At 43.7% G+C, this 13,524-nt stretch overlaps 1 protein-coding gene across 1 annotated transcript; it reads left to right on the top strand.

Moving 5' to 3' along the window:
* Positions 1–79: 79 nt before the first annotated feature.
* On the top strand, positions 80–13,461 carry SKP2 (S-phase kinase associated protein 2). Its single transcript, XM_080372155.1, has 10 exons — positions 80–258; positions 879–1,129; positions 2,697–2,808; positions 3,087–3,230; positions 3,803–3,937; positions 5,210–5,308; positions 6,813–6,940; positions 8,533–8,584; positions 9,882–9,989; positions 11,179–13,461. Exons 1-10 carry the CDS (start codon positions 251–253, stop codon positions 11,393–11,395), a joined length of 1,254 nt encoding a protein of 417 aa, XP_080228281.1. The 5' UTR covers positions 80–250; the 3' UTR covers positions 11,396–13,461.
* Positions 13,462–13,524: the final 63 nt, after the last annotated feature.

Below are 13,524 nucleotides of genomic sequence, written 5' to 3' on the forward strand. Positions count from 1 at the left end.
CAGCCGCCCGCCCCCCTGGTGGCGCTTTGTCGTCACGGCCCCGCCCCGGAGGCGAGCGCAAGGTACGATGGGTACGGCCCCTCCGCGCTGAGGCGGCGGGCAAAGGTGTGCGCGGCGGCGAGCTACGGCTTCCGCCCGGCTTTGCGGCGGGCACCGCCGGCTTCCGCCCGGCCGGGGGACCGTGGCGCGCGGGTCGACAGCGCGGTGCCGAGGAGGGTGGCACGGCCGGGCGCAGCGCGGGGCTGCCGCCATGCACAGGTACGGGGGGGGCGGCCGCCGCCCGCCGGCGGGGTGGGGGAGAGCCGCGCGATGCCCGGGCTGCGCGTGAGCCCTGCCGCCCGGCGCGCGGGAACCCCACGGGTGTCCGGCGCGGGAAGGGACGGGGACGGGGACGGGGGGCGCTGGGGCCCCGGAGGCGCGTGCCGCAGGCCTGCTGGCGGGGCACAGCCCGCGCGGCGCCGCTCCCGCCCGGCGCTGGACCCCGCCCCCGCCTCCCGCGCGGCGGCAGAGCGCCCGCTGCCCGCGCATCCCGCGCGCCGCACCTCCCGGGAGGAGAAGCCCGGGCGGGGGGCGGGGGTGGTCGGGCCGCGCCCCCACCTCTTCGCCGGCTTCTCTCGCCGGTCCCCCCGCTCGCCCCCTCACGCCGCTCGGCAGCGGGGCGCGCTTGGTCCCCGGCGGGCTGTTGAAGCGAGCACGTGCCTCCGCGGTGGCCTCTGCTTGCGCTTCCAGCCGCTGCGGGCGCAGCGCTGCTCATCGCCCTGCCGGGGGACGTGGGTTATGCGCGACTGTCAGAGGGTTCTGTGCGAGGAGCCCCGTCCTGTGTTTGGTGTCAGTCTGGCGGTACTTCCAGAGCCCTGTGGGTTTTGCTGTCTCTGCAGAAAACACCTCCAGGAGATACCATCCTTCACCAGCAATGTTTCCAGCAGCTTCACCTGGGACTGCGACTCCAGCAAGACCTTGAAGTCCCTCTCGGGCCTGGGAGTGTCCGTCCTTAAGAAAGACAAGCTGGGCAATGAAAACACACCGCAGGACTTGCTGGTGTCTTCGCCCTGTCCTCCTCCGAAACGGCAGAAGGTGAAGGACTTCATCATTGTGCGTCGGCTTCGGCTGCTCCAAGAGGCGGAGTCAGGTACTGTCACCCCGGTCCAGGTTTCGTTCACCCTTCAGTAGAGATGGAGAGTGGGTATCACAAGTCATTAGTACTTCATTTTTTGCGGGCTTTTGCTCTTTCCCAGCAGAGTATCACTTTTAGATCTAGTGGCATTCAGGCTTGGGCAGGTAAATACTCCTTTATGTAAGCCTTTAAGCAGAGGCAGTACGTCAGGCTCCAGAACTGAGACCCATGTGAGCCATGGCTGGCTCCCGCCTAGCCCCACCAGCCCCCATCTGTGTGCCAGGGGTTTGTGCGGCATACCTCTGTGTCTGTCAGCTCTTGCTGCTTGGGACTTGGGTGCCACCTTGGCCCAGCAGGGCCTGAAGTTGCATCTGTTGCTCAGCCCAAGGGACCTATTCCAGGAGATGTTTTGCCACATACCAAGCAGGGCCAAGCTCTTCAGGGCACAGCAGTGGCTGCCAGATGAATATGGACTGTTTGTGCTGCTGTCCCCAGTACAACTTTGAAACCCAGGGAGGCTTGATACTTAAGCATCTAAGCAGTAAGATACTTGGTCCTTGAGACCAAAGGGATCCATTTTCCGCATCTGTTGCAGTGCAGGCTGAGGTATGCCAGGGGCCCAGCATCTTGGCTTCTGCTGGGGCTGAGTGGTGAACAAGGCAAGGAACCCTGCCAGAGAGCTACAGGGAAGGTGCAGTAAAGGGTGTAAGGTTCCTGGGCTGGAAAAAGACTGGGAGGGAAAGAGCAGGGCTGTAGCCTGAAGACCTGGGGCACTTGAAGAAGGGGTTATAGAATGCTGTATTCTTTCCTCTGGTATCAAAATGTATTTTCAGTTTGCAGTGACTACAGAATGCACAATAAAGAAATAGCTTGCTCCAGACACTAGGCTGTCATATGAAATAGTGGGAATACCCTCAGACAACCCTACTTTTAAATGAGACAGTGCTGGATCACTGGCAGCTGTTCTTGAGCTCCACCACCCAGAAATCTCCCGTGAACATGGCAACACCTTCTGGAGCCTTGTATCTACTGATACTGTTAAGTCCCTGAGAAGCTGAGATGCACCACATCCTTTCAGATAATGCTGGGGGCGGTGGTAGTTAGCATGTGTTTTTTAACGAGCAGTTTGCAGTACCTGGTTTTCTCTGTATACCATGCAAAAGCATAGCTCACCTTGGGCTCTCTTCTGGGAGCTGACATGCACAGGAAGGATGAGCATTTCAGCAGGGGAAGAAAAAGAAAGTGAGGACCCTACAAGCCTTAGAATGCAAATGCCAGTTTCAAAAGTGAGTATGTGAATAAAGATTATTGTCATCTTTTCAGTGAAATTGGTTTTGTATAACTTTATTATGTACGCTAAATTGTTGTTATCAAAAGCTTTGCGTTTGCCAGTCATACCTAGGCAAAGATGGTACTGTCTTCCTACAATGAAGAGCTGAAAGGGGAATAAGTAGTGGGCTGATGTCTGTATAGTCTAGAGGGAGACTGTAGAGGTACTTCTAAAACTAAGCCAAACAAGGCATCTGATCAACAGGAAAAATGAACCAGCTTTAACTGAAACACGTTTGCTCTTTCACTAAAGGTGTTTCTTGGGATGTACTTCCAGATGAATTGCTTTTGGCAATCTTTGCATGTTTGCCTCTAAATGACTTGCTAAAAGTTTCCGTGATTTGCAAGAGATGGCATCGTCTTTCGTAAGTATTACTTATCATCGCTTAGTGCTAAGAAAACATTTGCTTCCATAGACTGTTAAATGATCTGGTTCTTACCTTGTTTATTCACACATAATTCGGTTTATGTGGAAGGGGGTTATACGTATGTATAATCAAAAGATGGCTCACATATTTTAACGTTAGTAAATTCTATAAAATGGCTTTCCCTCCTGTCTTTTGTGACACTGAAAACTTTCTGTGGTTGTACTCATAGTTCTGACCCTTTCTAAATCACTAACAAGTAAAATTCTGTGCCTTAGGTTTGATGAATCTCTCTGGCATACTCTTGATCTGACTGGTAGAAATCTGCTGCCGGGAGTGATTGGACAGTTGCTGCCTGCAGGTGTTACTGCATTCCGCTGCCCAAGATCTTATATTGGGAATCCATTGTTTAAAACAAGCAAGTAAGACTTTTTCTGCATGTTGTGGATCCTGAAACCACATATCAAATATTCCTAGTTTCTCTGTGTATTTTTGGGTTTAAGATCTCCGCCAGCAGTAGCATTTGTGCTGTCTCTGGAGTGTAGAAGAGCTGATCAGTGCTTAGGCATATGTTGAAATTAGAGGATCTGTATTCACCTGTCAGTTACTTAAAACCAAGCTAATGTGATTTTTGAAAAGTATCAAGCACCATCATCCACTTGCAATTTATATCTTGTAGCGTGAAGAATTGTCAGCATCTCCAGCATTTTTATATGGGAAGATCAAAGTGATTTAACTCCAGCACAGTAGACTTTCAGGTATTATGATGAATCCTCTAAATGCGTTGAAGATAAAAGTTGTGCAGTTTTAGTTGGTACCTTAGCAGTAGGTGGGGTGAGCTTAGTTGTATGTCCAGTGTACAGCGGAATACAACGGTATAATTATGATCTGCAAGCTTTGCACTGTTTTAGTGTATGGGGTATACTTATGGTATGGGGAATTTGTAGAACAGGCTTTATTGCAGTTTTAGTAACCTGCCTTTCTCCTTTTGTAGATCTCTCAGAATTCAACATATGGATTTGTCAAACTGCACAGTGTCTGTGGCAGATCTCCAGAGTATTCTTTGTCTATGTGAAAGGCTGCAGAACCTCAGCTTGGAGGGACTAGTACTTTCTGACAACATCATCCAGTGAGTGACATGTTTGAATATTCAGTAAATACCTTCTATTTGGTGCTATCATTTTGTGCAGGCTAGCAAAAGAATGCAGTTAAGGGTTTTTCATTGTGGGAGTCTTTTGAAATGGCCAGTTCGAGCACCTAACAGACCTACCTGGCAGGCTAAATGAGCTGCCTCTTTCCTCTCTTGTCCTCCAACAGATGAGGCGAGGAGGAAACACTCCTCTGGAAGAGTGTTTCTTGGTGGCTTTTTGTCATTCCTCAGAGTAGGGGGAGATTGGCACCTGCAGCCAAGCTGCATAGCAGAGCTACTTTTTTCCTATTTCTGTGCTCCTAAGAGAACTTCTGTGTTTGGCATAAAGGTTCTTTTCTGTTTTAAGGGGTATAAGTAACTCTCCTGCCAGAAGGTTGTTGTGCTTCTGCACTATTTCTCACTTCTTTCTTAAACTCCACTTTGTCTGGAAAATCACAGATTCTGTCAAGCAGATAACTGTTGTTTGATTAAACTGGAAAGACACTTAACGGGTGTGCAGTCAATGTCCTGTTCAATCACAGGTGATTGTGGAAGTGCCAGGGACCATAGGTCAGGTGGCAGAGACTCTGGGTGTCCTGCTTTCTACTTTGGAGCTTTCTGATGCCTTCCTTACTCCAGGGCGGGGAAACAAAGCACAAACAAACCCATTAGTCTGGCTTTTGATACCAGACTAGAAGTGTCTGAAAATGGGGTACTAACTAGGCACCAGTGATGAAATGTTACTGCCTTGTGTACGAATGTAGATACAAATGTAAGTTTCGCTAACTGCAAGTCTGTTTTAGTCTGGCAAACAAATGCATTCAGGGGGATGCTATTTGGACATGTGTGTTTTTCAGGAATAACCTCCATCTTGCAGAGGTGACTTCAGAATGTGGTGATTGCTTTGTCTTTTAGAGGCATAGTGATCTTTAATAAAGCCATGGTGTGTATTTAATGGTGTACGACAAAGACAAGGTGAAAATACATTGTTTCCTTTTAAACTTAGCAGTTTATAAATATGCAGACTTATCAGGAATGTCAGGTAAATAAGCAAGTATCCCCTTTGATACTTCACAGTGATACAGCAAGTGCAGGGTTGAGAGCCTTAGTGACTCTTAAGTTGGTCAGTTTACTAAAAATACGGTGCTGCATGTTTAACCAATAATTCTGTGCCTGGGATCTTAACTCTTAAAAATAATCACACATCCTAGCAATGCAAACAATGTTCCAACATTTAAATTTTATTAGACTTTTCTTTTTTCTTCCCTACAGGAACATTGCTAAGAATCCTGATTTGATGCGACTAAATCTCTGTGGGTGCTCAGGGTTTTCTGCAGAAGCCTTAAAGCTGATGTTGAACAGCTGTTCTATGTAAGACAAAAATAGTTTTTACTATTGCTGCTTACGGCTATTCCTGAGAAAAAGGATCCTTTGTATTTTTTTCCATAGGCATCCCAATTGTACTTGTCTCTATGTTTTTTATGAGCCTGTTCCTGAATGCCAAACAGCTGATTATTAGCTGAATAGTCAGATAGTTTCTTCCCATCAAGTTATTTTCTTCTTTAATAGCAAAGATGAACTTCAGTATTTTTTAACGAGTTTCTTCAATCATCCTTAAAGCAAGTCTTGCTGGGTTAACCCCATTTATGTTCCTTTGATATCATGTAAACTTGATTTTCTTAATGAAAGCAGTATGTGACCCTTACATAGTAGAGTGTGTGTTTTGAAACAGAAAGTGGAGTCCCAGGGCTCCCTTTACAAACAGAGTACAGCATGAATGGCAAAAACACCGTGCCTTTCCATCCAAGACAGAATAATCCTTCAGTAACCTACTTTATGAAGCACAGTGTTCAGATTGACAGCTCCAATGATTAAACCATCTGCCACCAGGAAGTCATTGAACTGAGCCCTAGTCAGTCTGGAGTTTATGTCGTGATCTTTCTGCTGACTTCCTGTGAGATGCTGGACAATCTACTTAATCTTTGCTTCTGCAAAAGCATGTTTTTAGTCAAATGGCCTATTAGTGGACAGACAAAGCCTTAATCTTTTTCTGCCTCTCATGGGTAGGTAATGCTTTCTATTGCTTGGTCAGATTCCTTGGATCATGAGCTATTTAGAGAATGGCAGTCTGTACAGTGCACAGCGAATAGCAGATGGCAAACCTGATCCTAAGAATGCTAGTGGTGATTTAACTGTTTTTAATTTATACAGAGATTGCCAGCTAAATGCTCTAGTTGGGCTGTTCACTGTCTTGGTCCTCTGGTTAAATCTACAACACCTGCACACAAAAGACTTTGTTCCAGCCCTGAATGGTGATTGGCTGTAGGTAATCAAGCATGTAAAGAGATTTAAGGTTACAGCATCACCAATGCTTACATAAAACTATGAAGTATTTTATGCCAATTAGGATTAATTGGTCATCTGACCACTGCTAGTAATGGATAGCCTTTTTTCCCTCTCAATGTGAACATCTGTTCAGTAGTAACAGATTTAGGTCACAAACCCAAAAGCAATATGAAAAGACAGTGTCTCCCCGTGGCAGTCCCCGGGAGCGAATCATATCACTTCCTAATGGAAGTGGCCTTGGGAAGTCACTAACCCCTTACCCAGAGCTTGGTCTTGCGCTGGCAAGGTTGATGATCACTTTGTGTGGTTGGATCTTGAAAACCTCCAAACACAGATTCCATGGCTTCACTGGGCAACCGGCTCTAGTGCTTAATTATTGTCACACCAGATTTTGTAGTCATGAATACAGGAAGTTGGTAGTAGGTGTGTTACAAGTTTTTTGCATTGAAAGTATCAACTGTAATAGATGATATCAGAACTCACTGTTTTGGTGGTTCTCCCAAACAACTCCTTGTTCGTTTGTGTGTAGGCTGGAGGAGCTGAACTTGTCCTGGTGTGACTTCACAGCCACCCACGTCAAAGCAGCAGTCAATCACATCACTTCAAAAGTAATGCAATTAAATTTAAGTGGATACAGACAGAATCTACAAATACAAGGTAAATGACAGCATGGCAAACCTTTATCTCACTATAAGATAAAGCAGCAGGCTTTATATATTTTTCTGGTTGGCATCCACTGTGCATATAGAAAAATCATGCACCAACACCGATTCTGTGCTCTATATAGCTTGATGTTCTTGCTGTCAGAGAATCTTACTTCCGTCTCTGGCTCAGCCATGAGAAGTGACATGATTTGCTTTCTGAATTTAAATAATAGTCAGGTGAAAGCTCATGTCATCTTCAGTTGAAAGGTACAGCCCTTACTTCTGAAGTAAGTCCTGAAAGCTGGATACGCTGGATCCCATGTTCCACTGTAAACTGTGCATTGGCCTTCCAGATAGTTTTTGGAGCTTTCTTAAGGCTTCTGCTGTTGTGGGGGCTGAAGGCATCTTCCAAAAGACATCAGTCATAGTAACTACTTGAGTTTCAGCCTGACATGCTGTCATACAGATACCATTTAATTTGAAAGGCAAATCATCTCAGTAATCAATATTAACCATTTACTTGCTAAGAGTTCTAGGAGGAAAAGTTAGGTAAAGTTGCAGGGTAATAGAAAATACAGATAAATTAGATTTGGGGAGAGGGCACAACAAAATGGGCAAGGATATAGATAAAGGATGAAATGGCTTTGGTGGTACAGAGAAGTGAATTTTCTCAATGAGCAAATGTGATGCCAGGGCATTGGCTGACAAGGAGGTAGGCAACATACCGGTGGTAACCTCTCTTTTCTTCTGTTTAAACGTCACACAGACCTTGGCATGCATTCCTTTGAGGGGAAATGCACCAGTCTTCTTTTTACCTCAGCCCAAAACCCATAAACAAACATGCTACACAATCTCATCAAAATCAAGAATTTGAACCTTCTGTTGATGTGACCATTAGAGACAATGTGTAGAGCTCTTCTGTTGCAGAACATTTTCTATGAGTAATTTTACTCTGTTTCAATGCAATTTTTAATGCATAAGATTTCAGTAGCTCACTAATCATCATAATTTAGGTATTGTTTTCTTTAGGTTTTATACGTGAATTCTGAAATACCAAAATCCTCTTGTATGTTGATTAACAACCTGCTAGTAACAGTGGCCTCAGTGATATCTGAGCCACAGGTGATCCTATGCTGTTTACAGACAATGAAAAGATAGTATCATGAATTTACAGTTTAAATTAGGAAAACCGTAACTGTCAGGAGAAGAGAACTTTCTGTGGGTAGAAATTGAGATGCCTGAAGAACCTGATGGTCTGAAAGGGTATTTGTTGTGTGGAAAATTTTTGGTGTTTTTTGACTAGTAAGAGTTTCAGGCATCTCACCATTACTGTGTCTCAGTAGATTTCTACAGCAGTATCATTTACTTACTTAGTAAGATGCTGGTGCAACTGACTTAGGGACACTGCTTTGAACTAAATAGATCTGTTTTACTGAGGATTAAAAGAAGTCCCTGTATCCTGAAGTATCTTGATAGGCAGACTATATGCTCTTAAGCCTTAAGTTTTCTTTTTAACAGAAATGAACATGTATGGAAGTGAGTAGGCTGTATAAAGCATGTTTTTCTTACTGGAGGATGGACTGACTCTTTGTGACCTCTTTTCAGACGTTAAAACGCTGGTGGAAAGGTGTCCTTCTCTCACCCATTTAGATCTAAGGTAAGGAGACCTGTGCACCTGGTCCTTAAATGCTCTGGTTCAGAGGACTGCCACTTCTACTACAGTGCAGTAACTATATAGTAATAATGCATGATTGTGTAGGATTGAGCAACCAGAAAATATGTTCTGTGCTAAACCTACAAGAGATTTGCTATCTGGCATGACCTAATATGAAGCAGGTAACTAACTTGAAGATTTCTTGTTACTTTGGCATAAATGTTGCATACATACAGGATTTGTTAATTCACAAGTGATAGTAGTTGATAGGTAGAGTAGAAGGAAGCATTCAGATGCATACAGTTTATAAGCCTAGCATCCTAGAGAAGGTTTAGTTCATCTGATATGAATTTTTTACTTGGCCGTAGAACTGAGGAAAAAAAAAAAGTGTATTTAGGTTTTAACCTAGTCAAATTAAAATATTTTGAAATCTTAATGTGTAAAGTAATTGTCTTTTCATGGCACGAGACAAGATCTGCTGCAGAATATCTGCCTGCAGAGAAGCTTCTGCTTCACTTGCCCTTCAGTGAAAATCAAAATCTCTCTGTTGTGGTTGCAACCAAGCACAACACAGCTGCGTGCTCACCTCCCCCACAGTGGGGTTTGGGAGGAAATCGGAAGGGTAAAAGTGAGAAAACTCCTGAGCTGAGGAAAAAAAGCAGTTTAATAGGGAAAGCAAAAGCCATGCACACAAGCAAAGCAAGGAATTCATTCATCACTTCCCATGGGCAGGCAGGTGTTCAGCCACCTCCAGGAGAGCAGGGCTCCGTCACGTGTAACGGTTACTTTGGAAGACAAACACCATAATGCTGAGTGTCCCCCCATTCCTTCTTCTTCCCCCAGCTTTTATACACTCAGCATGATGTCATATGGTTTGGAATAACCCTTTAGCTAGTTGGGTCACCTGTCCTGGCTGTGTCTCCTCCCAATTCTTGTGCCCCTCCAGCCTCCTCACTGGCAGGGCGTGAGAAACTGAAAAGGCCTTGACTTAACGTAAAAATTACCAAGCAAGAACTAAAACTATCAGTGTCCTGTCAACATCATTCTCACACCAAATCCAAACCACAGCACTGCACTGACTGCTAAGAAGAAAATTAACTATTCCAGCTGAAACCAGGACACCCTCCCACACAACACACACACACACTAGAAAGGGGTTACCTCCGTACTGAGCAAAAAAACACTTCAGTGGTAGAAAAAGAAATTGATACTCATTGAGTTTTTTAGCCTGAATTTTGGAAACACCGAATTTACTGCTGCTTTATACTTAAACCGCCATTATATATGCTCTCATGTACAGTGACAGTGTGATGTTAAAGCCTGAGTGCTTCTGGTATTTTCATCAACTCATCTTTCTACAACATCTGTGTCTTAGCCGATGTTACCAGATATCACCTGCTGCCTTAATGTAAGTAATCTCTAAATGGCTTTGGTTTGCTGTTCATACAGAGGGTATGTTATTTTAAACTAGGTTTATTTTGGGTTTAGAAATGCAAGTACTGTTCTGAAAAACTTACTGGTATGAGGAATAAGGAACTGAGATAAAATAACCTGACTGCTAGAGCATGTACCTTTGACAATCCAGACTGGAACCAAAGGTATCCAAGATAATCTCTCCGTGATGTCTGTCTGTACTCATAGAACTTGCTGATCAGTATGTCCATTGGTCTTCCCTTAATGGCATTATACTACTGGTACTCATTACTGTGAGGTACAGCTGGAGATTCCAGTGCTGCCAGTGACCAGTATCAGTGTCAATATTAGGTTTTCAATTAATGTAACAAGGAAGGGATAGTCCTTTGGAAAACCTTTAACAGAGTTGACAGTTGATTAGCTAATCTGTTTATACTCCTTTGCTTTTGTGTGCACCTGTGTCAGTTACTGGTTGCCACTGAAACACAGCTTAGAGTTAGTTGCTTGTGGGTATTTTCTGCCTTTTATTAGTATATCAGTCATTCTGTTGTATTATGACTATATCAACTTAATTCTCTCAGGAAAGATGTCAATCTACAGAAATGATCAACAACAAGGAAGAGGTTGTGAGAGGAACAGGACTACCAAAATGAGGATCTGAAGAAACTTTTCTGTAGCAGTTTGTGCTGTCATGATGATACCTTGCGTGCCTGCTTGTCAGTTTTGCCTTACACTTGCTTACAGATAGAGAGTACACGTGATGAGTGGGCAAACATGAAGCATTCAAGAAGCCAGGGCTAGCTATTCACTGGTATGTTGTAACAGACTGGAGGCTGAGAGTACCTAGGGGCTTGTGTCCTGACCCATATCCTGCAACTTCATCTGGGGCAATTCCTTCTTGACCAAAATAAATCAGTCCAGGGAAATGAAGGGGCAGGAACCAGTCTGCTTACACTGTGTTGAGAAAGAACAGTAAGAAGCAATTTACTCAGCAGGTTTCCTGAATTGTCAGTACAGAGAACTAGTTTCAGTTAAGTATGTGCTTTTAAAAAGTAGGAAGGAGAATTTAGTTTAAGTGCTTACCTTCTAGAACTTCGTAGAAATGCAGTTACCAAGTTTGGGTACAGACTGCAAAAAAAAATGTTTTCGGGTTCATGATTATTTCCATATTTTTCTCTTTCTAGAGAACTTCGTGAAATTCCAACATTAAAGACTCTTCAGGTGTTTGGAATAGTGAATGATAGCTCTCTACAGCTCCTCAGGGAAATGCTTCCTGGCATGAAGATCAATTGTTCACCCTTTACAAGTATCGCAAGGCCAACTGTTAGCAGCAAAAAGAACCATGAGATTTGGGGCATCAAATGCAGATTGAAAATCCTGAGAAATCCTTGTGGCATATGATCATGTACAATGCACTGGGTGCGATGGACACGCTGTGTACTGGAGCTCCTTAAGCAGCAGAGTGCTGGAGCACCTTTAATCATAGTACTGTTACTATTAAAAATCATTCTAACTTGGGTTTATGCCTTAATGTAGTTTCATAAATATTTTTTAAGTATTTCTTTTTTTACGTAAAGCCTTTAGAAATCTGATTATCTGTGAGCAATTGTAGTATTTCTTTTAAGCTTTTTATTGTTTTTTTACAAGGGAGATTCTTTAATGACAATGATTGTTTTATAATTGGTTTTAAACAGTGTGAGCCTCTAGCAACTGTTGCAGGTTCTGATGCAGCTTTTATTGCTTTAAGGTGCCCTAAAGATGCATATGGTTAGCTCTTTCAGCTCTAGAGCTCCTGAAAAGTCTTACAAGAAGTGCTAGGTATCTTGATGAGACTTATTAAGGAATTGTCTTTTGTCTGAGTTTGCAGAACTCAGAATGACTAATGATATCAAACCTATTCAAATCCAGTAAGATGAGAGGCTACCTACTGTTCGTGAGGGGGACAGAAGACTGAGTCTGAATTCACCAAACCTGAAAACCGTGAATAGGGGAAAGGATGTCCACACGTAAAGGAGTGGAGAGGCAGCTCAATACTGTAAAAGTTCAGCAGTATTAAGGAGCTACAGTGAAGTTTTTCTTTAGCAGGCCACAAAGGTAATATCTGGGTTTTGTATTTTTGTTGCAAAAAAACCAGTCTGAAAATCCCATTTGGAATAAGCATTTGTAAATGTAGAAGCTGGTTATGAATAATTCCAGGTTGTGGTGCTAGGTTTTCCGATTAACTATTACGGAACCTTAATGTAGTTTCAGTGATCTTGATCTCAGATAAAACTTCATAATGTTTGCTTCCTTTCAAGAACAAGGTCTTCCAACACCATCTGATAAATTGGCAGAAATGTTGCAGGAGGAGGGCTCAAATGGTTCTGGATCTCAGACCAAAAGCAAAACCTGGGACTTCTGCATAATAGTGTTGTAAGGGAGATGCTTTGGTGCTATTGAGGCATCACTTTATAATAGCATGTTTGTAGTATCATTGCACTTCTTGTAACTAACCACTGCCGTCCGTATTGGGTCTGACTGAGCCCCATAGCAACCCTCAGTGTTGCGCTTGTATTGCTAGCGGGTAGCCAGGGTAGCTGCTCCAGGGTCCTCGTGCGTAAGCCTGGAATGTTCCAGCAGGTGTGCTAGTTGGGAAGTCCTAGGGCAACCCCTGGATTCGATGTAGGGTGCTAATATGCTGCTGTTATTCCTATGAATGCAGCAAGCAAGCAGGTGGTGAATTTATTCATAGAATCATTTAGGTTGGAAAATACTTTCAAGATCCAGTCCAACCATTAATCTCGCACTGCCAGGTCCACCACTAAGTCATGTCCCCAAGTGCTACCTCACACATACCTCCAGGGACAGTGACTCACTGCTTCCCTGGGCAGCCTGTTCCAGGGCTTGATAACCCTTTCAGATAAAATTTCTCCTTATACCAAATCCAAATCTTCACCTGGTGCAACTTGAGACCATGTCTTCTTGTCCTGTCACTTGTTAGGTGGATGTTTAAGGTTAGCCTACCACACTGCTGTGGGGCTGTTGCATAGGTATAGTGTTTCCCATCTCAAACTGAAGAGTTCGGGAATAAATACCTGGTAGTACAGAGCACATTATTAACTATGTGTTACTAGACCTCGATATTTAATTTGACTTTCTGTGGTATAGCAAATACAGCATTACCTTTTTAATCTAAGTTGGTTTGGGTTTTATTAAATTGAACAGAGTGTAAGACTTTGAGTCATTAATGTGTCTGTGCCCCTTACAAAGGAGTTGGGGTGACATACCTCATCAAAGCTGGAGCAGAGGCTGGATGATATTGGATATTCCACTGTTCCACAGTTTGTAGCCTTAGGTTTATGACTTGAATTCTTCAAGAAAAAAGTAAATATTTGCAGCACAGCACTACTGTAAATTGTTTTTCTCCCTATGCACAATTTAACCCCATACAACTTCTGCATTTAATAAAGATCTGAAGAATTGTTGTATTGTACAGAACAACTGATGAATGGGAGGAGACTTTCCCTGACTTGCCACCAACTTTGTGTTGT

Source organism: Falco punctatus (genome assembly GCF_963210335.1).
Source record: "Falco punctatus genome assembly, chromosome: Z".
In the NCBI taxonomy this organism is placed as follows: Eukaryota; Metazoa; Chordata; class Aves; order Falconiformes; family Falconidae; genus Falco; species Falco punctatus.

What these genes read in the sequence shown, in the direction of transcription:
- SKP2 (XM_080372155.1), top strand. An exon ending in CCATTGTTTAAAACAAGCAA is followed by an intron (nt 3,231 to 3,802) that starts GTAAGACTTTTT and finishes CTCCTTTTGTAG; the next exon opens with ATCTCTCAGAATTCAACATA. An exon ending in CTCACCCATTTAGATCTAAG is followed by an intron (nt 8,585 to 9,881) that starts GTAAGGAGACCT and finishes TCTCATGTACAG; the next exon opens with TGACAGTGTGATGTTAAAGC.